Genomic DNA, 24,477 nt, shown 5'->3' on the forward strand with positions numbered 1-24,477 from the left:
GGGCTTGATAAAATTTGCTTGGAATCTAGGAGCCAGCTGAACAAGTTAGGAACCAGTTTTTTAAATCAACTGACCAGAACTGCATGGCCAAGGTGTCAGCAATAAGCCAAGCGAAAAAAAGACTGAATAAAAAAAAACAAAATAAAAAAAAACAAATAAAAAAACACACACTTTTGCTTGTTATAAGGTTGTGCAAATAAGTTATTTTTCGCCTTCACTGATGTGCGCCGATAGGCTGCACTAATGGGCACTGATGAGGCGGCACCAACAGACAGCACTGATAGGCAGTGGCAAGGATGAATTTGGAGGTGGATGGGCAGTGAGAGTGAGCCACGCTCAGAGCACCGTCTACTAGGGCCGAAACAACTAATCGACAACTAATCGATTATGAAATTAATCGATTACAATTTTCATAATCGATTAATCGGCCAGTAACATAATAACAAACTAAAATTAGCATTTTATAGTACAAAAAAGCAAAATCGCTACTGTATTACTTTCACTGTCCCACAGTAAAAAAATGAACCCCTTACAGTAGCGATTATTTGCTTTTTGTACTTATTTTTGTTTTTTTTAACGCCATTATGTTACTAAACATCTCAGGCCGGGTTCACACCTCTGATTTTTGGTGCTTTTTGCAGAAACACACTACAGTTCATTTACATGTTATCCTATGGGACACGTTCACATCCATTATTTTTTTCAGCTGCTGCGTATTTGGAAAGGGCAAAACAGTGCTATTTTTTTTTTTTGGTTCAATATACTTCAATGGCAAAACTGCAGAAAAGCATGTAATGTGTTTATGCGGCAATTTGTGTTTTGTAGTCTGCCCAACAACAAATTGGCCCAAAAATTTTTTAAAAATGCAATTTTTTTTTTTAAGGCTATTATCCGAAACAATAATCGGCCAACTAATCGATTATGAAAATAATCGTTAGTTGCAGCCCTACCGTCTACCAGAGAGCGCTGGTTTGCAGAAAGTGTGTAGCTCCAGCTAATGCAGTGTAGCCCAGGCACCAGAATTAAATTACTAGTCGCTACTGCGACCTGGCACCTGGGTTTTGTCAAACCCTGTGTTGGTGGTAGTTCGTACACGTAGTACAGCCCAGAAACAATAGTGCGCATTTTGCTTCTTTTTTTCTCCCATCTCTGCAGGGACAGAGAAAGATACATTGTATGCGTCTTGTCTATTCACAGATACAGAAAACACAGGGGTGGGCTTCACAGTGACTGATCACTGTGATCACTAATCAGAAGCTATCACGTGACCGGTATTGATCGTTAGAACTGGGCTTGGGGTGAGACCCCAGTCTCTGTGCTGTGAATGCACGGCCCCACTGGAAAAAGCCCAGTCCAGTGGAGCCGCATATTTGTGTACAGTCGGCGTGAAGGTGTTAAAGTGGCTGTAAACCCTCCTGGGCGAGTTGCACCTACAGGTAAGCCTAGATTAAGGCTTACCTGTGGATGTTTGCAATATCTCCTAAACCGTGTAGGTTTCCTAAAAAGAGTACACTGCTGTCTATGGCGCATGCGCGCCGTAGACATCGGCGCAGGCACACTGTAAATGCAGTTTTTGCTAAAATATAATGCCGTGTTTTAAAGCACCCGCGCGCATGCGGAGTGAGGTCATCGCTGCTCCGGCGATACCCGGAAGTATCCTCCGGGCATCATGGCTGCGGCTGGAGATGAGGACAGGATCGGGGGCTTCGATCTAAGGTAAGTAATGCATAATGAGCTAGTATGCTAGTCTTGCAGGTTTTTTTTTCTCCCCCCCCCAAATGGGTTTACAACCGCTTTAATGTGAGTGGTTATAACATTTTTAATAAACTGTCCATTACTGCACTAGATGGCACTTCCCTTTCTATACTGGGTATACACACGGTGGGGGAGGAAATAAATAAATAGCATTCGATTATTTGCAGTGTGATTTTCTCCTATTCATCTTGTAGAAAAAAAAAAACACCACACACACACACAAACAGTACAGATCTCATGTATTTATACTCACGTTGGAATGTTCCCATACTCTGGAATAAACAAATGTGGTAAGGAATGAATAGGTGCTCCGAAGATTTTGCCCTAAAAATAAATAAAAAATATATGCTTGATAAAACAGAAGATGCCCAAAAAAGCAGGTTTCTCAAAAAAAAAAAGGCACATGTCATGCTTTCTCCTAGATGTTGAAAGCAAAGTGTTCTGGTGTTTTACACAAAAAAAAAAAAAAAAAAAAAAAAGACACCGATTATACACAATGGCCACATGTGAATGAGTATTGCTGGCAAAATATACCCAGATCTGCAATGTGAGAGGCAATTGTCTATAAAAAAAAAAATATATATATAATTATATATTTATTCTAAATAAATAAAATACATAAATAATAAAAACAAAAAACAAAAAAAAAAAAACAGTACCATAAAATCCTCCTTCCAACCCAAACATTGTTTGGTAAAATTACTTCATCACATTTGTTTACAAATCAGTAGCCAGTCCCGTAAGCAGGTTATGAGACAACCCCCATCACTGGTGCCATCAGAATACAACCCAAAAAGTCAAACGCCATATATGCTATATTTTTCCTGCTCAGATCACATGACCCTCAGTGGTCTTAAGCTGGCCACACACACACACACACACACACAATTTTCTTTAAACACGTTTCCTTTAGATTTACTAAAACCATATAATATGAGGCCAAACCTAAACACTTTCAAATTGTGGACAATCAGGCAGACCCTTGTACTACATAGTTGAAGATAAATCTAAAGGAAATTTAACAAAAATTGCATATTGACCATCCAGATTTATAAATAAAACAGTCTGCACTAAATGTACAAAAAGGTTCTGCAATCCACTTGGGAATGCAGCTTTGAGAGATACCAGGAACAGGATATGAGCCAATAAACAATGGTCAGATGCAAGTCTAGAGCCGGATCACATTTCCTGTATGTAGTAGCAGTGTTAGGAGAAGCAGTCTTACAACACGTGGAATCACATCTCCTTACTCCCCAACATCACTGAACATGGAAGAGTTGAGCAATCTGCAACACAAATGGAGATCCAGCTATCCATTATTGGGTTTGAATATAGTAAAAAGTGTCCATAGATGTGGAATGTTTGGCAGATGTCAGCTGCTTCAGGGGTGGATCAGATCTATAAACACCAACAAATCACACCAGATCTCCCTGACTGGTCTCTGAAGATGTTGCAGCCAGCCATATACAGTAGTTTGAGACAATTATTTTCTATTTCTCCTGCCAGGAAAAGCAGCATTAGGACGTTAGACCAATTATGGGTCTCAGCGGAGGACGACTTTTATAGCACAGAGTTCCAGTGGTTGGCAAGTCCCTACTTTTAGAAGTTAAAGGTTTAGGATATGGCAGTCACTCCCGGGGGCACAAAAGAATGTTCTAAAGATCAACAAAATAACACATCATTAGTTGATTCCACTCTCTGTAACATATAGGATCTGCCCACCACCAGAGAAGAAAGGGGGAAATCCCGACCCCAGAGTTTACATTTTTAGGTTAACCATCAGGTTTAAATACAACTCCAGCTTTATTATGTAACCCAGCATGGAAAGAAAAGAAAAATGCAGCTTTTGCCTCCTCTCCAGCACCGTCCCCAGCAGACTGGCCACTCTGAGGTCTAGTGCTGACCTTTTCTGAATTGAATAAAGTGCAGCTAGAAGAGGCTCTTAGACAGTAATGCTGGCCATAGACTCTGATTGTACCAAAACGATGCAATAGGAGTATAGACCTAAACAATCCTTTAGATTTGTATCCAGTCAGGCAGGCTCTTGTCCTACATAGTTAATGGCAGATCTAAAAAGGAGATTGTACAAGTACGGTCACCCTAAAGTGATACTATAGGTTTGATTTTTTTTTTTTTTAAACAAACATTTCATGCTTACCTCCACTGTGCAGTTAGTTTTGCACAGAGTGGCCCCGAACATCCTCTTCTGGGGTCCCACAACGGCTCTCCAGGCTCCTCCCTGCATCAGATAACCCCCTCTGGGAAGCCATCTCCTAATGGGGTTACCTTACAGACGCACTCCCGTGTCCAGCATTCGGCATATGTAGCCGCCAAATGCAGGACTCGGCACTGCCCCCCCTGACACCCGCGTCATTGGATTTGATAGACAGCAGTGGGAGCCAATGTCTGCGCTATCAAGGTGTTATTTTACCTTAATGCATAGGTAAAAATAGGATGCATTAAGGTGAAAGCACACAAAGGTTTACAACCCCTTTAAGACAGAATGGAACAGTCAGTGTCTGTACCTAAACGCTGACCTTTCCCCTTCATAAGTGACCAGATAACCAGAGGTGCTAATAAGATTGTCATACGACCAGTGCCACAATTTAAGGACTCAACCTTATTGAGTAATTAATACTTCAGGAGGGCGATTTTGCCTCGGTTCACACTATGTGAATTGCATCCCTGTTCAATTCACATGCGATTTAATGCACACCAAAGTCATCCATGCACCAATTATGGAACTGCATTGCAACTGGATTGCATGGTACTTTTGTACCATACGATCCGGTGTGGGCAAACACACTGTTTGCAACCTGCATTTGGGGTGTCCTTAAAGTGGTTAAGCCACCATCTCATCTTTATATCCTCCCCTCTGTCAGATAAAAAGCTGCATCCTAGTGCGGGGCTCGACAAAATCCAGGCGCCAGGTTGCAATTGTGACCTGGCGCCCACCAGTAATTGAGGCCGCGGCCTACAAGGGCGCAGGCCCGCCGTGATCGCACGGTGGGGGAGCTCTGAGGCACAGGATCCTGTGTCTGCCGGCAAACTTTTACCCTTTAACCACTTCCTGACGGCCGTACGACTATATACGGCCGCAGGGTGGTTCTACTTCTCTGGGGCGCCGTCTTTTTACGGCCGCCCCTTTTCGCGTTCCCCGAGCGCGCAGCGGGGAACTTCTGTGCTGGACGTGTCCCTTGGACACAGCCAATCACAGATCGCCTTGAACGGCCAATCGGAGTGGCCGTTTGCTAGGCGATCTGTGCGGCCAATGAGAGATGATCTCATATGTAAACATACGAGATCATCTCTCATTGCCGTCTCTCACACTGACAGCGTCCTGTCAGGGAGAGAGGAGACCGATCTGTGTCTCTTCTACATAGGGACACAGATCGGTCACCCCCCCAGTCACACCCCTTCCCCCACAGTTAGAACACTATATAGGGAATACATTTAACCCCTTCCTCACCCCCTAGTGTTAACCCCTTCCCTGCCAGTCACATTTATACAGTAATTAGTGCATATTTATAGCACTGATTGCAGTATAAATGTGAATGGTGCCAAAAATGTGTCAAAAGTGTCCGCCATAATGTCGCAATCGCAATAAAAATCGCAGCCATTACTAGTACTAACAATATGTAGAATACGTATCGGCCTAGACTGAGGAAAATTTAAAAAAAATAAAAAAATAATTGAGCTATTTATTATAGCAACAAGTAAAAAATATTTTTTTTCCCCCAAAATTGTCGCTCTATTTTTGTTTATAGCGCAAAAAATAAAAAAAACACAGAGGTGATCACATACCACCAAAAGAAAGCTCCATTTGTGGGAAAAAAAGGACGTCAATTTTGTTTGGGAGCCACGTCGCACGACCGCGCAATTGTCAGTTAAAGCGGCGCAGTGCCGAATCGCAAAAAGTCCTCTGGGCAGGAAGGGGGTTTAAGTGCCCAGTAAGGAAGTGGTTAAAATCTCCATAGGCGACGTTTAAAAAATTCTACAGGTTGCATGTTTTGAGTTAAAGAGGAGGTCTAGAGCTAGAATTATTGCTCTCGCTCCAACGATCGTGGCGATACCTCACATGTGTGGTTTGAATACCGTTTACATAGGCGGGCTTCTGCGTGCAAGCTCATCGGGACGGGGGGCGTTTTCTGGCTCCTAACTTTTTTAGCTGGCTCCTAGATTCCAAGCAAATTTGTCAAACCCTGTCCTAGTGCCTGTGCTAAACATTTAAAAAATTCTACATGTTTTAAACAGCATCTCCCAGTGATAAGGTGACTCCATGATCTCAGCTCTATCCATGTGATATCTCCAGTGGGCAGGGCCAATATTCCCCTGCTGACGTCAGCCAGGGAGGAGAGGAGCTGAGAGCCTGAAGTCATGTGATCGCTACAAGACCCTGTTAAAACAGGTAAAAATCCTTTTTTTTTTTTTTTTTAAATAAAAAGCATAGGCACTAGGACACTACTTTTTATCCGACAGAGAGGACGATATACAGATCAGTTCGTTTTGAAGCAGTGGGGAGAGGAGCAGATCAGCAATAGTTAGATGACAGGTAGGAAGGGGGAGAAGGAGGAGGACAGAGGGAGACACAGGAGAGCTGCAGGTAGCAGCGTATGATGGAGGCACGTACACCGACAACGGTGCCAGGGCTCAGCAGCCATTATATAATGGAAGTCAGAGTACAGAGGAGAGGGTAGAAACTGGCAGGATCAGCCAGGTATTAAAGGGAATAGAGGGGGCCAAATTACACAGCACAAGCACTGTATATAAAAAGTATTCCCTTGGGAAGATCAAAGAGGGAGAAACTTCCCAAAGAAAATTTGACAGCTACTTAAAGTGGAGGTTCACCCTAAAAACTAAATTTTTAACATTAGAGCCAGCATACTAAGTACATTTACTTTTGGCAGGTAATTTTTTTTTTCTCCGTACTTACCTTTATATCCTGATTTTGTCCAGGGCTTCCGCATTCTGATGACTCCGGGACTGGGCGTTCCTATCTTACGGTTCGATGATTGACGGCTTGTGAAACAGGTGACCTGTCGCACAACGCGCGTCACCAGATTCCTGGAGATAGCCAAGCTGCGAGTCCGCACTATAGGGCGCCTTCGCCCGCCGTGTAGAGCCGACTGCGCAGGCACCGTATACTGCCGACTCGCAGCTCGGCTATTTCCGGAAATCTGTTGACGCGCGTTGTGCGACAGGGGACCTGTTTCACAAGCCGTCAATCATCGAACCGAAGGATAGGAACGCCCAGTCCCGCAGTCATTGGAACCCGGAAGCCCTGGACAAAATCAGGATATAAAAAGGTATGTACAGAGGAGAAAAAAAAATGACCTCCCGAAAATAAATGTCCTTAGTATCATTAGTATGCTAGATCCAATTTAAAACATTTTTTTTTTGGGTGAACCCCCGCTTTAAAAGGCTATAACGGGCAATAATGGATCAAGGTAATCAAAAAGCCACATACTGTATAACACGCTTCAAAAAAGGAAGAGGATCTTTTTTTGGGGGGTTAACCACTTTAAAATTGCACCCAATGCAGATCACAAGGGCAGTGCGATTTGAATGCAGTGAAGGAAAAATGCATGGATCTTGGGTTTTTGCACAGCATTAGTGTGAACCTAGGTTTACAATGTAGGAGGTTTAAATCCATTTTAAAATATGCAATATAATAAAAGCATATAAAATCTTTGAAACTCAGCAAAACAAGAGTTGAGGAAATTTGGCTGCACTGAATTATGGGACATATAGCTGGCCAAGATACCTTGTTCACTGTGCCCAAATGTTCAAGTCTGAACCTGAACCACTACAGAGTCAAGTTTTGAACTTTACACAAACATTCCACAGAGCTGCAGATCTAAAAATGATTAACGAAGGGCTGAGTATAATTTTATGTGAGTAAGATTAAGAAGCGCACACAGAAAAAGGCAAAGTGAGGCACATTAGATTCACCATCCACTCCAGTAGATATACTGCTGTGATTAGAGAATGATGTAACAAGCTGATTAGCACTAATAACAAATGTAAATAAACAAAAAAATGTAATTCTATTTGTATTATCCTACGAGCAAGTGATCATTTCCACCAGAAGGTCCACTGAATATTTCCAAACACAGTTCCTCTCAAATACTGGCCAAATGTCACTTCACCTAACAATTGAAATTGAATGGGAAGGGGATGATAAAATAAATAAATCAAATCACTTGAACAGAAAAATGGTGACTAAATTGAAACCTCCTTACGAAAACATCTGCTATTTTTTGCATTACTTTTCAGAAAAAGAGCCTATGCACAAATTAGTATGAACACAGTGCCAAAGTGGATAGCACAAAGATATATACTATAGTTCCGATTTCTTCTCACGGCCAACAAACATACTGGCGAGTTCAATGCATCGCTCTGTGCACCAATAAAGGAAGGGTGCCATGGTCATGTCCTGCTCAAAAACAGCACATTGTGTCAATGGCCTGGGGGAGAGGGAAGGGGTGAATAATGGACACTAGCACTTGTTTGTAGAAGAGCCGTATCTGCAGAGAGCAATCCTTTCCAGCATAAAGAATGCAGATATTTTAATAGACAAACCTGGCGTGTGTGTATTTTATTTAACTGTCGGCTTCAGTTTTTGGTCAAGTGTATCCTGCATTTTCGGTACCCAAATTTCCTATTCAGTGCACTTCTACTGTCAAGTTTTCACTGCCGTATCCCTGTCAGGTAGATTTAAAGTAGACGTATTTTGTCCTGATAAACTTTCCCACTAAAAACAGAAAGGGATGTGAAATCTAAGTTGTCACCAGAAGGGGAAGGTAAATCTTTACTGTGTCACCAGTCTAAAAAGGGAGACATTTCTTTTCACTTCATTTTGCCTCTCAAGGAATAGACTAGCTGAGTTTTACAACTTTGCAAAAAAAAAAAAAAAAAAAAAAAAAAAAAAGAGTGCATAGTAGTGAGAATACAACTCCCTGTACTGTGTGGCCCTTTTACCTCATTTAGGGCCTGTTCCCACCTTTGTTTTCCTGCTGTAAAACATTTTACTGCAGGATGATGCACTTCCAAGTAGAAATCCCATTGTCTCCTATGTGGCTGCTTCACATCTATCTGCTGCAGTTTAGTGTGTTCTAATAGGGAACTATAAGGCCCATTCATACCTAGACGTGTTGCCACATGTGTATTGGTGGTAATGGGCCCATAGGCTGAGTATATTTGACTGGTTAGACCTTTAGGGCTCGTGCTGATAGGGATGATTGTTATCCTGCATCTGGAATACACGTCAGTAAAACCTTTTGATTTTCTGGCTCAACACTACTCAAAATGTTATCATTACCACCACCCCCAACCCATCTAGCCAACTAGTAACATTTCCATTGCTGGTGAAGTCAGTTATATTCACCAGAGCCCTCCACTGATGCCATTTCCACATTGGAGAATGCTAATCTAGCGCTGTACATTACCTCTTGAAATCACATATTTTTCCTTCATCCCTTTTCACACAGGACGGATCCGTTTGATGGACTCTGCTTGCTCAGCGGGGATCACCGAGCAGAGATGGACAGAGTCCTGCTCTCCTCTATGGGGAGATCCGATGAAAACAGACCGCATGTCCATTTTTATTCGATCCCATCTGCAAGATGGATGGAAAATAGGACCGCCATCCGTCTGGATTAGGTGGAGATCAGATACGATAGAACTAGGCGTCAGCAGAGGTGAATAGGTGGTCCGATCAGGTCCACCTAAAAAAACTGACAGGCAGAACTGATCAGACAGCCTGTGTGAAAGGGGCCTTAGGGTTTCCAGGATGGATCAAAGTTACCCCAGTCAGTCAGAATGATCATGTGCTGGCTCTGACCAATCAGAATTGTTCTGTCTTGAAAGCCCTACAGAAAGAAGATGATGAGCGAGTATTTAAAATCCCCAGACCACTGCGCTGGCTGCATTGGGCAGCTCCTCACCTATGGAGGCAAGTACAGGGGGGGACCCCAGGGATGGGGAGAGGCGAGGAAGGGTGTTCGTTCGCCTTTTCTGAAAAGAAGATCCCTTTAAAAGCAAAATTAAATCCAAAACCAAAAATGCAATATCTTGCAGCTTACCAATCATTAGATGTGGTGGCTGCATTCATTTTCTTTTTAGGCTTTCCCCCCCCCTTTGGTTTTACCTGGTGATCTGAGCAGTAACACACCTCCTGTATTAGGGTGCCCCCCACTCTGGATGAATGCGCAAAGAGGGGGGGACGACTGGGGGTGTACTAGCAGATTTAAATACAACAAATTGAGGCCACGCTCCAGCTCACACTTTATAATCAGTTACAGCAAACGTTTTACATGAATAAACAAAAGCCGAACATTGTAAGCACCCCTGCCGATGTTAAAGTGTAAGTTCACCTTTACAGAAAAATCTGTAAGGTAAACTTACAAAGGACCACCTCCTTGCCCCCACCCCCCGAACCCCCGTCCCGTGGCAATCTCCCGTTCCAAGCCTCAGTATATCCATGTCAGAAATCCGGGGCTTAGAAATCCCCTCGGCATCCATGCATCTCCTCCATAGCCGACAGAACGGGCTACATTTGTTGATAGTTTGGCGCACCTTGTCAGCACCGACCAAAGTGCAGAGTATTTTTAAGCATCTATTTCAATAAATTAAGCCAAATACTCAAAGGATGGACATAAAGTAAGGCAAATATATAATGTAAGGTCCGCAGTCACTGTGCGATCCAGTGTCACGTAAGGAGCGGCGTCCCAGCGATAGTGACAGACTGTCCGAGGGTTGATTATCCGAAGATGGAGCTGCAGGAGTAGCCCCGGTGAGGATGAAGGTGGCTGGGCAGACCGCCGTACGGCCTGGGTGATGTCCGGAAACCGTAACCGCGTGTCAGCATGGAAGGCAGGCTCAGGAAGGCCCAATATCACTTCCAGTTAACGGACCTTCCCGAGCCTGCGTTCCACACCGACATGCACTTCCGGATCGGACATCACTGAGGCCGTACGGCAGTTTGCCCAGCCATCCGGATTCTCACTGGGACTACTCTACAGCTCCACCTTCGGATAATCCACCCTCGGACCGCTTGTCGCCATCGCTGGGACGCAGCTCCTTACGTGACCGTGGATCGCACAGTGACCGCGGACCTTACATTATCTATTTGCCTTACTTTACTTCCATCCTGCGAGTAGCCATTTGGCTTAATTGATTGAAATAAATGCTTAAAAATACGCTGCACTTAGTTTGGCGAACCTTGTCGCTCTTCTACTGATTTCTAAGCCCCGGAATCATGACATGGACATACCGGGGGTCAAAATGGGAGATTGCCGCGGTCCAGGTCAGTGGGGCGTCCTGTATAAGTTCACCTTATAGAATTTTCTGTAAAGGTGAACCTATCGTTTAAATGTTTTTCTTAATCCCTGTAAACTGATACATCTGGAAAAGAGCTTGCTCCTTTGAAAAACAACAGACTTACTGGCTAGATCCCCAGATGAAAATAGAAGAAAGTCTAAAAAAGAAAACAAATGCAGCCATCACATCTAAGAATTGGTAAGCTGCAATATAATAAAATGTTTGCTTTTGGGTTTAATACTGCTGCAAGGGCTCATTTATGCTGAAACCCAACTTTCAGTGTACAGTTTCATATTTAGATTTATTAATCCCAAAGGGAAATTATTAAAATACAGTTACATTCAAAGACAACACAAGATCACAATAACATTACCAATAACAGCAGTTGGTACCAAATACAAATAAATTAAATGTGCAATTATATTCTTCTGTAATGGAGTTTATTTGTTTACCACTTTGTTCCAATATGTTTATGTGTGAAAAATTGCAGCATTCTGTATTTTTTTTAATTAAACACACGTGAAAGCACTGCAATGATATAAACTAGGCTTATCGGAAAACATGTTCAGCTACATTTGGTGTAAACAAGCCCTAAAGAAGCTGTACAGAGATTGTGTTTGAACCACTCTGCACTGTCTTTCTTTGAATACGTTGGATTGAGCCGTGTCTGAACTGCGGCAACTTGAGTAAAATTCCGCCTTTTCTTGGCACACGGCTGGTTCCATTTGATTACAGCTAAATGTGTTCTCATGGAAAATGCATCAATTGACAGGACCGCCTGGTAGACATGATGGGAATTGTGGAGCCACTTTCTTTACCCCTGGGCAGGCCTAGCATTGTACACTGCTTAGGAAGGTTCTCGCCATAGCCCTCTTGAACCTTGGCCTGACCCATTGTACAGATACACTGGACGACCTCAGGTGCAGTTTTGTTTACTGTATTTGTTGAGTTCTATGAATCTTTGGGTTTTCATATTGCCTATTCCCTAGGTATTTAATTGTAGGGAGTCATACCTCCACTTGTCTCCCTAGTGGAATGTATTAGTATATTGACACCCTAACTTTATTATTTCCTTGGTTGTAATTAGGGTTGTCCAGATACCGATACCAGTATCGGTATCGGGACCGATACCGAGTATTTGCGGGAGTACTCGTACTCGCGCAAATACCCCCGATACCTAAATAGAATACTTCCCCCCCCCGCCGCTCCTGCCGCATCGTGCCGCCGCATCGAGGGACATGGCTAGAGGGACATTGCTGCATATGTGAGGGACATGGCTGCATATGTGAGGGACATGGCTGCATATGTGAGGGACATGGCTGCATATGTGAGGGACATTGCTGCATATGTGAGGGACATGGCTGCATATGTGAGGGACATGGCTGCATATGTGAGGGACATGGCTGCATATGTGAGGGACATGGCTAGAGGGACATGGCTGCATATGTGAGGGACATGGCTAGAGGGACATGGCTGCATATGTGAGGGACATGGCTAGAGGGACATGGCTGCATATGTGGGGGACATGGCTGCATTTGGGGACACATTTAAAAAAAGTATCGGTATTGGCGACTACTTGAAAAAAAGTATCGGTACTTGTACTCGGTCCTAAAAAAGTGGTATCGGGACAACCCTAGTTGTAATATATACAGCAAGACCCCTTTCACACGATCAGACCATTCAGGTCCGCCTGTCAGTTTTGACGGCGGATCTGAATGGCTGCTCCATGCAGTCCTATGGAGAGTCGGATGTCAGCGGAGACATGTCCGCTGACATCCGACCCGATCAGCCAAAATCAGACGGATGTTGATACGTCCCCATCCGCCCATGGCGGATCAGATGAGATCTGATGAAAATGGACATGCTGTGTTTTCATCAGATCTCCCCATAAGAGACAGCAGCGCTGCACAAGCCCCTTCCCGCTCAGTGAGCAGAGAGGGACTTGTCATCCACCGGCTCAGCAAAGATCAGCGGAGATCTCCCACTGAGCCAGCGGACTCCGTAGCGATGGAGTTTTCCTGTGTGAAAGATGCCCAAGACCCCTACATACGAACCAAGTTGCGAACTTTCAAAGATGTGAATATGTGCTTGCAGTTTTTTTTTTTTTCATCCAACCCAGCAGGCTGAAAAAAAAAAAAGAGACAGTTCACTGTGCCAACACAAGCAATGTTGGTGCAGCGGTCTCCCTAGCTGTGCTATTGTGTTCCCCCCCCCCCCCCCCACCAACATACTGATCAGCACTCGCAGCCTTTGTCTGCAAGAACTGATCTTTTCTGGACTTATGAATGGGCTCCCGGACCTGAACTTGTTTGGAAGTATGGGACGTTCTGTAAGGGGCCTATTTGATAGTATTGCGGATGAACTGCTCTTATGATACCTACCACTATTATACTGATGTCTCCTAACTGTTCTTTTACATGCAAACCTTTTAAAGGGGGTGTAAAGGTTCGTTTTTTTTTTCTAAATAGGTTCCTTTAAGCTAGTGCATTGTTGGTTCACTTACCTTTTCCTTTGATTTCCCTTCTAAATGTTTTTTTTTCTTTGTCTGAATTTCTCACTTCCTGTTTCTCCTCAGTAAGCTTGCCCCCATCATCCATGAGGGTTAGTCAGCCAGAACAGCTTACTGAGGAGGAACAGAAAGTGAGAAATTCAGACAAAGAAAAAAAAACATTTAGAAGGGAAATGGAAGGAAAAGGTAAGTGAACCAACAATACACTAGCTTAAAGTGGAGCTCCGCTGAAAAAAAATATGAAAAGCCAGCAGCTACAAATACTGCAGCTACTGACTTTTATTATTAGGACACTTACCTGTCCTGGAGCCCAGCACCGTCCGCAGCAGAGGACGAGCGATCGCTCCTCACTCTGCTGCTCCCCCTGCCATCCTCAGTGAGGGAACCAGGAAGTGAAGCGCTCCGGCTTCACTGCCCAGTTCCCTACGGCGCATGCGCGAGTCGTGCTACGCCTGCCGATTGGCTCCCGCTGTGTACTGGGAGCCGAGTGTTCCCAGAACACAATGGGGGGAGGTGACATAATGCCTGCAGTCTGCCCGAGACTGTGTGGCCGGAAGTGGGTGCAAATACCTGTCTTTAGACAGGTATCTGCACCCCCCTGAAAGGTGTCAAATATGACACTGGAGGGGGGGCGGGTGCCGATCAGCGGGAGTTCCACTGTAGGGTGGAGCTCCGCTTTAAAGGAACCTATTTAGAAAATAAAAAAAATATCCTTTACAACCCCTTTACCTCAATAAAAATTCTGAGAAAATTCCCATTAGACAGAATACAACTTCCTGCAATGATGTATTGGATTCTTTCGTCTTGGTCACGTCGTCATCACCATCTTAGTCACTTGATTTTTTTATGGATGAATACTGTACAGATTAAAATAGTTTGTTCCATTATCACACGAGAACATTTTTTTGTGCTTGTCCCTTTGGAAAATTGAACGATCGTGATCGACTTTTGAAAGCGTTGTTTTAATGATCAGATTATCGGCGATCGCTCCATCGTGTGTACAGTTACATGTAATAACCATAATCAGACCCCTCATACTCACACTGTGCGGTGTAGCAGCCGACCCCTTCCCGCTCTCCGATCGTTGCTTGCTGTTCCAGTGTTTCATTTTGATGCCATATGACCGAAGATGCTGGATAACTGCCAGCCGGGCCAGGCTAGGATAGTCAGGGGATTGCTTCATCCTGCACAGCTCTGTGATCAGACAGGAGGGTATACACACTGGGGACCTACCTACCTACCGAAACACTCACCCTATACAACAGGCCCCGGTCACCTACAAGTCACTTCTTATACATAACACCTCAGTCATTACTCCCTAGCACCCCTCACCTCCTCCTATACAGGACTCCCCTCACTCACCTCCTATACAGGACTCCTCACATACAGGACTCCTCACCTCCTCCTACACAGGACTCGTTCAGTCCTCACCTCCTCCTATACAGGACTCGTTCAGTCCTCACCTCCTCCTACACAGGACTCGTTCAGTCCTCACCTCCTCCTATACAGGACTCCCCTCACCTCCTATACAGGACTCCACACCTCACCTCCTATACAGGACTCCACACCTCCTCTGCCCACCATACAGCTGCACGTCCTCGGTGCTCTAGCGCCTCTCTCCTCCTAGAACAGAGCGGCCTAGGTATGTGCTGTCCCCCCGGTGTCCCTCCACACTCATATCACTTCTCCCCCCAGCACCGGCTCTAAGCCTCCGTTCCCTGCCTCACCTTCCGTTCCCTCCTCACTTACATTGCCCTCTATTCCAGCCCTCCTCCGCCGCCTCGTTCCCCTTCCTTCCTTCACTCACTACACTCCGTTTCCTCCGTCCCGCTTTCCCTTGCTTCACTCTGATTGGTCGGCTCTAGTTCAAACCTCAGGCCCCCTGGTGCCCATAGAAACAGGGCTGCCCGTGCCGTTTGCCTGTTGCTGCAAAATAAAAGAGAGGGCGGTGTTCTGTCAAAAGTTCCATCATGTCACGCTGCCCGTGTGGAAGTGTTTGAGGTGAGGAGAGGCGGGGCGGTGTGTACACAGGGTGGTACAGACAGGACTCCGGAAACGGCCAGCAGAACAACACACAAGGCCTATTGATGGGAGATGAGAGGGAGCTTTCTGTTGTGTGAGAAGAACGCATAAGCCGGGAGTGCAGCGTGTGTGTATGTTAGTGATAAGAGAACACGACGAAAGGCAAAGCCTTCCTTTTTTTATATATATATATATATATATATATATTTGGATAGCTTAAAGCGGGAGTGCACCCATTTATTAAATTTTTTTTTTTCTCCCCTTAGCTTCCTGCTCGTTTTGTCTAGGGGAATCGGCTATTTGTATTAAAATATGAGCTGTACTTACCCGTTTTCGAGATGCATCTTCTTCCGTCGCTTCCGGGTATGGGTCTTCGGGAGCGGGCGTTCCTTCTTGATTGACAGTCTTCCGAGAGGCTTCCGACGGTCGCATCCATTGCGTCACTAGTAGCCGAAAGAAGCCGAACGTCGGTGCGGCTCTATACTGCGCCTGCGCACCGACGTTCGGCTTCTTTCGGGAAAATCGTGACGCGATGGATGCGACCGTCGGAAGCCTCTCGGAAGACTGTCAATCAAGAAGGAACGCCCATTCCCGCAGCCCATACCCGGAAGCGACGGAGAGGATGCATCTCGTAAACGGGTAAGTACTGCACATATTTTAAAACAAATAGCCGATTCCCCTAGACAAAACGAGCAGGAATCTAAGGGGAAAAAGTGCCCTCTAAGGGTGAACCCCCGCTTTAAGGCTCCATTCACACCTAGGCGACAAAACGCCTGAAGCGCGACGCTCGTGCCGCTGGAGGGGCGAATTTGCATTGATGTCTATGAGATGGTTCACATCGAACGCCATACGCCTGCCGCCTGAAAACAAGTCCCGGACCCTTTTTTCAGGTGGCGTTCGGGCATAGACATGAATGTAAATGTCTTGTTAAAAAAAAAAAAAGTTAAACGAATCGCGGCAAAATACGCCGCGTTACAGTGTGAATGCAGTCTAAAGTGATACAAATGCCTAGTTTTCACTGAGCGGAACGGTTCGGGTTGGAACAGTTAAAATGGTCCGGTCTATTCTGGTGAGCGTTTCCACTGCAAATCGGACCGTCAGGGACCATACAGGGTTTAGAAAAAATGCCTAGCGTGTCCACCAATCAGTGGAATGTATTGTAGCTCCGCCCTAACCGAACCGTTCCATTTTCTATGGCCCCACATCTGAAGCAGGACCCAGAATGGTGCAATTCGGTTTTATGGCACACTTTCATAATGGAAACACCCAAAATAGCGAACGGATCCGCTCAGTGGAAACGAGGCATAAGTCTCCTTTCACACTTCTACGACTTGTCATGCGATTTTGCAGTCCAAAATCGTGGGACAAGTCATTCTCCATGATTTTTCAATGACTTCCATTCATATTGGCACAACTTTTTGTTTTTAAAAGCCAGCTGCTGACTTTTAAAAAATGGAAACTTACCTGTCCAGGTCCCCGCGACGTCGGCAACCGAAGCCGACGCTTGGCTCTCAGGCTTCCACCGCCATCCACTGTGAGGGAATCGGGAAGAGAAGTGCTGCGGCTTCACTGCCCGGTTCCCTACTGCGAATGCGTGAGTCGCGCTGCGCCGTTCTCACTGGTCCCCGCTGTGTTCTCGGAGCCTTGTGTTTCCCAGAACACAACGGGGGGGGGCGGTGACGTGGAGGGTCGGGACTCTATATCCAGTGGCGTCACTAGGGTTGGTGTCACCTGGTGCGGTAAAACATGGTGTCACCCCCCCCTCTGTCTAGGCTGCCCAGCACCAAGCAGGCAGCGCACGGGCACGGGGCGCACCCCAAACCAGCCCCTGTAAATGATAGTATAGTGGCAGGTTAGGGTAGTATAGAGTGGTATAGTGGCAGGTTGGTGTAGTGGGGTGGTATAGGACAGGTTAAGGTGGTATAGGGCATGTTGGGGTGATATAGGGTAGTTTGGGGTGGTATAGGGCAAGTTAGGATTGCATAGGGCAGGTTGGGGTGGTATAGGGCAAGTTAGGGTGGTACAGGGCAGGTTGGGGTGGTATAGTGCAAGTTAGGGTGGCATAGGGCAAGTTGGGATAGCATGGGAAAGGTTGGGGTGGTACAGGGCAAGTTAGGGTGGCATTGGGCAGGTTGGGGTGGTATAGGGCAAGTTGGGGTGGCACAGGGCAAGTTAGGGTGGTACAGGGCAGGCTGGGGTGGCACAGAGCAGGCTGGGTGGTACAGGCTGGGATTGCACAGGGCAGGATGGGCATGTCAGCTAAAAAAAAAACGGGATAGTGTCACCCCTCTAGCGGGTGTCACTTGGTGCGGACCGCACCCCCCTAGCAATGCCTCTGTCTATATCTATACCAGGAAAGGGTGCAAATACCTGTTTTATACAGGTATCTGCACCCCCCCCCCCCCCTTGAAAGGTGTGAAATGTGACACTGGAGGGGGGGAGGGTTCCGAAAAGCGAAGGTTCACTTTTGGGTGATCCTCCGCTTTAAGTCCTGCCGACTTCAAAGTAGTCCCTGCACTACTTTGGTCCAACTTCCATGCGAGTTGATGTCCATAGACCTCAATGTTAAACCCTCAAGTAGCATGTAAATCGTACCTGAATAATATAGACACGATTTCAGTACGACTTTGTAAGCACAAGCAGCTTTTTGATCCCCCCAATCCTTTCAACATAGTAGCCCCTCCCAAGCACATTTTACCACCACACATTCACTTCCTGGTTATTCCCTCAGGAACAATGTGCTCCAAACAGCCCAAAAAAACAGATGTCCTTGTCCTTCGCTCCTTCTCTTCTTCCTCATGCACTGCTACTAATGCAGCAGCAGCAATGACAACTGCTGTGGCAATATATTGAGTAGCAAAATTTTCTGTCACACCACACCACAACAACCAGGAAGCAAACAGGAACTGGAAACAACTATGGCAGGAAAAGGAATTACCTCACACCATGTATGTTTTCATTGGTTAATGCCAAAGTTGTGGCAAAGTAGTACTGATCCGAAATCGCGGCAAAGTCGAACGACTTTGAAGTCGTATAAGTGTGAAAGGGGCCTAAAGGTTCGATTTAAAAAAAAAAAAAAAATTCATGCTTACCTCAACTGTACAACTCGTTTTGCACAGAGTGTCCCCGAAAGCTGTCTTCTGGGGTCTCGTGGCTCCTCCATGTATCACATAAGACACCATGGGAAGCTCTCTCCTGGAGGGTTACTTTGTGTGCGCACTCCCATAGATGCCGAATGCTGGACTCTGCCCCTGCGTCATTGAGTTTGATTGACAGCAGCAGGAGCCAATGGCTGCGCTGCTATCAATCTATCCAATCAAGAGCCGAGAACCCCGGGCAGAGACATGACGCGTCCTCGCCGTGGGACATTCCAGGGCTCAGGTGAGTAAAACGGTGACTGAGAAGTTTTTCACCTTCATGCACAGGAGGGTTTTAGACCCCTTTAAAGAACAGCTCCAGGCCCACCTACCAAAAAAAAAAAAAATTGTGTAATATTAGGACACTTGCCTGTCTGGGTCCCGTGGTGAATCGGCTCTCAGCCATCACATCTAAGGGCCCTTTCACATGTGCGGACCGTTCGTCCGTTTTTTCATACGTCCGTTTACAGATTAAAACGGACTGCAATGCTTTCCTATGGGATAGCGGATGAGCATCCGCTAACGTCCGTTAACATCCGTCTCCGTTAAGCTCCATTTTTTTTTTTTTGAACGGAAGAAAACCCTATTTTTCTTCCGTAAAAAAAAACGGAACGGACGAAAATAGGATGTTAGCGGACGATCCGTTAACATCCGATTTGCTGACATCCGTTTTTCATCAAAATAAGCAGTTTGTGGGATGGGGGGTGGGTTGGCATGGTTAAACTTGTAGTCCACCCATATGTCAGCATCCATATGCCTACCACAAGTTGTGGATTGTCCACTTGCCACGTCACCTGCCACAAGTTGTGCTTTTTTGTCTTCTCAAATCGGATAACATGACAAATGTCACATGCTCCAAAAATCTGCCGAAATCCATTGCTGTATAAGCAGGAACACTACAGCAAGGTATCAGGAAGCACAAAGCGAGCTGAAACCACAAAGCAGCATGGAAAGCACAATGCACGCTGGGGAAAACAAAGAATCATGGGAAAATTCATGAAAAACTGATTAAATTTGGTTCTAAAAAAAATAAATAAACTGACCTATACGGATGAAAAACAGAAGTGAAAAAGGATGAAAACTGATGTTTACTGACAACAACTGATGATAAAAAAACGTGACTGAACTGATCTAATGTGCACGTGTGAAAGGGCTCTTTAATTGCAGCTTAGCAGTTCTTAGGGCCCTTTCACACATACGGACAGGGCCGGACTTACCATTGGGCTTGACTGGGCTCAAGCCCAGGGGCCCCACCCAATAGGGGGCCCCCTTTAAAAAAAAAAAATTGTTTATTTTTTTTAGGGGTCCGGAGGTCCAGCCCGGACGGCAACCCCCCTTTTTTTTTTTTTTTTTTTATATATATATATATATAATAAATAAATAAATATATATATATATATATATATATATATATATATATATATATATATATATATATATATATATTTATTATTAAAGGGCCCAGGGATCTCCAGGGCCCCCGGATGGCAACCCACCTTTTTTATTTTTTTTATAAAAAAAATTACATATTTTTTTTATATATATATATATATATATTTTATTAAAGGGCTCAGAGGTCCCCAGGGCCCCATGTGGCAACCCCCCCCCCTTTTTTTTTATTTTTTTATAAATGTTTATTTTTTTATTTTTGTTTATTTTTTTAATTTTTTATTAAAAGGCCCAGAGGTTCCCAGGGGCCCAGAGGTCCCCCAGGGCCCCGGATGGCAACCTCCCTTTTTTTATGTATTTTTTATAAATGTTTTTTTTTATTATTATTAAAGGGCCCAGAGGTTCATTTTTTCTTTTTATTAAAAGGCCCAGAGGTCCCCAGGGCCCCGGATGGCTACCCCCCTTTTTATATATATATATATATATATATATATATATATATATATATATATATATTTTGTTTTCTTCTTTATTTCTTCTTTTTTTTGTAAAGGCCCCCCCGCTTCTCAATTTGCGGCAGCCCCCACGCTTCTCAATTTCAGGCGGCAGCACCCCCACCCCCCCTAGGTTCTCTGCTTCAGGGGGCCCATGCCTTAAGCTGTGCAAGGGGCCCCAAAATTCCTGATGGCGGCCCTGCGCATACCTCCCAACACGCACGGATTCTGTGGGAGGGACTTTCCCGCACAGACAGCTTCTTCCCGCAGTCCCGCAAAAGGGTTAATTTTCCCGCACTGCAAGAGGAGGCAGCACGGAAGCAGGAGGAACCGGAGTGGTGTGTGGAGGACTGTGGCTGCTGAAGGGAAGAAAGCCGACAGCCGGGCTAATGACAGTCTGTGGCCCCGGCTGTTGGCACAGGTGAGAGGCACTCCCCCCCTCAACAACTGCAAAATCCCCCCCCGCTCAACAACTTTAATGCGCTCCCCCCCCCCCCGCTCAACAACTTCGATTCCCCCCCCAATTCTCGGCTCCAGGGGGCCCCTTCAACACTCAAGCCCAGGGGCCCCCACCACCCTAAGTCCTGCCCTGCATACGGACCGTATGTCCGCATTTTCATCCGTCCGTTTGAACATCCGCTGACACCCGTAATTTGTCCGCCTCCAAAAAGATCCGCATTTGCGGACGGAAGAAATCCTACTTTTCTTCCGTCTGCCGGATCGGATGAACACGGACATACGGTGCGTGTTCGTCCGATTCCCCCATAGGGGAGAGCGGAGGAAACACAGGGCGGTCCCTGCACAGTGTGCGGGGACCGCCCTGTCAGCTGCCAGCTCAGCAGGGAATTTAAGGGAGGATCCCCGCTGAGCTTTGCGGACACACGGAGCGGATCATTACTGATCCGCTCCGTGTGAAAGGGCCCTTTCACACGTGCGGACCGTACATTAGATCAGTTCAGTCACGTTTTTTTTTATCATCAGTTGTCAGTAAACCTCAGTTTTCATCCTTTTTTACTTCCGTTGACGTCCGTTTTTCATCCCTATAGGTCCGTTTTTTTTTTGTTTTTTTTTTAACTTTATTTAATCAGTTTTTAATAAATTTTCCCATGATTCTTTGTTTTCCTCAGCGTGCATTGTGCTTTCCATGCTGCTTTGTGGTTTCAGCTCGCTTTGTGCTTCCTGATACCTTGCTGTAGTGTTCCTGCTTATACAGCAATGGATTTCGGCCGATTTTTGGAGCATGTGATATTATTTGTCATGTTATCCTATCTGAGGAGACAAAGAAGCATGACCAGGAAGATTTCTGCGAGAAGACTCAGGTACTGAACACATCCCATGCTGCTCAAGAGGCCAACTGACGTTTTTTTTGCTCTACACTATGCAGATCTGTAACGTTTCCCACAAACATTTTTCAATTTTACGCGACTGTCTGTACCAACGTTTCAATTTTTGTTGGAAAAGTTGCATCCCCGTTTGGAAAGGATGAACACGGATATGAGATGTTGTGTGCCTCCAGAGGAGCGACTTCTACTTACCCTGAGGTAAGCCAGCCAGCCTTTCTGCTTGATTATGTCCAGCGTAATGTAGGATTCCTTTCATCATTTCTTCTACTCTTCCTAGGTTTCTGGCATCTGGACTATCCTATACGTCCCTAAACCACTATTTTTTTGTTGGGAACCTCTACAATATCCGGAATTGTGCATGACACCTGTCAAGCAATATGGGACGAGCTTCGGTGTACTGCGATGCCTGTTCCAGATACATGCATGTGGCAGGAAATAGCAAATGGTTTTTGAAAGAAAACCCAATTCCCTAATTGTGTTGGAGCCCTGGATGGGAAACGCATCCGAATTCAGATGCCACCTGGATCTGGCTCACAATATTTTAACTACAAGAAATACTTCTCCCTTGTGCTTATGACAATCTGTGAGAGTGATTATAAGTTTGTTGCTGTAGATATTGGGGCATATGGATGTACTGCAGACTCAAGAGTGTTTACAGCATCGCAAATGGGGAGAAGACTACTTGAGGGCCACTTTCATTTGCCATCAGACAAACATCTTCCAGGAACTGTAGGGCCAGATATGCCACATGTGCTTGTAGCTGATGAGGCATTTGCACTTTCTCGGCATCTCCTAAGGCCTTATGCCAGGCACAATCTAACTCCCCCCCCCCAAAAAAAATGTTTTAATTATCGGTTGAGTCGTGCAAGGCGCCTTATTGAATGCATCTTTGGCATTTTGACCAGCAAGTGGCGCATATTCCATACAACAATATAACTCAGCCTGGAGAATGCCCAACTAGTTATACAAGCATGCTGTGTCCTCCATAACATTATATGTGAAAAAGAAGGAATTACTGTTGAGGAAGAGGACGAGATCAATTTACCTTCTGTATGGTTTACCGGACTGCGACCCAACAATTCAGTCGTTGCCATGCGTGATACGTTTGCAAACTATTTTATGTCCCCAGAGGGAGAGGTTCCGTGGCAGTATCGGCATGTGTAAAAACTCTCACCAGGCACTTTATTATGTGCAACTTGCTAGTACCATGTTTGACCCCATTTTGCTACCCTGCAATATATTTGTTTTCCCACAGAAAATGGAAATGCAATAGTTTAACCACTTGCCGCCCGCCAATGACATATTGACGGCGGCAAAGTGGTTGTAGAATCCTGACCGGACGTCATATGACGTCCTCAGGATTCTGAGCCGCTGCGCGCCCCCGGGGGCGCGCATCGCGGCGATCGTTGTTGCGGGGTGTCAGTCAGACACCCCGCAACACCGATCTTGGTAAAGAGTCTCTCACGGAGACTCTTTACCACGTGATCAGCCGTGTCGAATCACGGCTGATCACGATGTAAACAGGAAGAGCCGTCGATGGCTCTTCCTCACTCGCGTCTGACAGACGCGAGTAGAGGAGAGCCGATCGGCGGCTCTCCTGACAGGGGGGGGGTCGCGCTGATTGTTTATCAGCGCAGCCCCCCCTCGGATCGCCACATGGACCACCAGGGAAGCCCACCCTGGACCACCAGGGAAGGGCAGGAAGAAAAAAAACGGGGCAAAAAAAAAGTCTAAAAAAATAAAGTTTGGAAAAAAAAATAAAGTTCCCAATCAGTGCCCACAAATGGGCACTGACTGGCAACAAAAGGAAAACAGTGCCGCCCCACAGAGTCCATCAGTGCCGCCCCACAGAGTCCATCAGTGCCGCCCCACAGAGTCCATCAGTGCCGCCCCACAGAGTCCATCAGTGCCGCCTATGAGTGCCCATCAGTGCCGCCTATGAGTGCCCATCAGTGCCGCCTATGTGTGCCCATCAGACATGTGCCCATCAGTGCCGCATATCAGCGCCCATCAGTGCCGCATACCAGCGCCGCCAATCAGTACTACCTCATCTGTGCCCGTCAGTACTAGCTAATCGATGTCCATCAGTGCCATCTCATCTGTGCCCATCAGTGCCGCCATATCAGTGCCCATAATTGAAAGAGAAAACTTACTTATTTACAGAAAAAAATTAAAACGTAATTTTTTTTTTCAAAATTTCCAGTTGTTGCGCAAAAAAAAAAATCGCAGAGGTGATCAAATACCACCAAAAGAAAGCTCTATTTGTGGGAAAAAAAGGACGCCAATTTTGTTTGGGTACAGTGTAGCACGACCGCGCAATTGCCATTCAAAGTGCGACAGTGCTGAAAGCTTAAAATTGGCTTGGGCGGGAAGGTGTATACGTGCCCTGTATGGAAGTGGTTAAACAAATACTACTTTTTCTCGTTAGCAGTATGGCAGTCTTGTGACTTCTATCAATGTATGATTAAAAAGCTTGTAGTTTTCATTCTCCTAGTGTCATCATCACT

At 45.6% G+C, this 24,477-nt stretch overlaps 1 protein-coding gene and 1 long non-coding RNA gene across 5 annotated transcripts in view; one reads left to right on the forward strand and one right to left on the reverse strand.

Annotated features, from left to right (window-relative positions):
- The window catches only part of LOC120921177 (rho GTPase-activating protein 11A-like), a 40,623-nt gene extending 25,637 nt beyond the window's left edge, over positions 1 to 14,986 (reverse strand). For 3 of the 4 annotated variants that reach the window (XM_040333893.1, XM_040333892.1, XM_040333891.1), the window contains exons 1-2: positions 14,628 to 14,983; positions 2,009 to 2,079 (exon numbers count right to left, since the gene is read on the reverse strand). In XM_040333893.1, the coding sequence (XP_040189827.1) occupies positions 2,009 to 2,079; positions 14,628 to 14,768 (212 nt within the window). In that variant the 5' untranslated portion in view covers positions 14,769 to 14,983. Of the gene's footprint in view, positions 1 to 2,008; positions 2,080 to 14,627 lie in introns of all 4 variants that reach the window. The other variant, XM_040333894.1, reaches the window with a different exon arrangement.
- Positions 14,987 to 15,407: 421 nt separating this feature from the next.
- Positions 15,408 to 23,300, forward strand: LOC120921180. Its single transcript, XR_005744838.1, has 3 exons — positions 15,408 to 15,738; positions 22,012 to 22,168; positions 22,248 to 23,300. It is a non-coding gene; the product is annotated as an uncharacterized LOC120921180 (long non-coding RNA).
- Positions 23,301 to 24,477: the final 1,177 nt, after the last annotated feature.

This window comes from Rana temporaria, chromosome 13 (genome assembly GCF_905171775.1).
Source record: "Rana temporaria chromosome 13, aRanTem1.1, whole genome shotgun sequence".
Taxonomy (NCBI): Eukaryota; Metazoa; Chordata; class Amphibia; order Anura; family Ranidae; genus Rana; species Rana temporaria.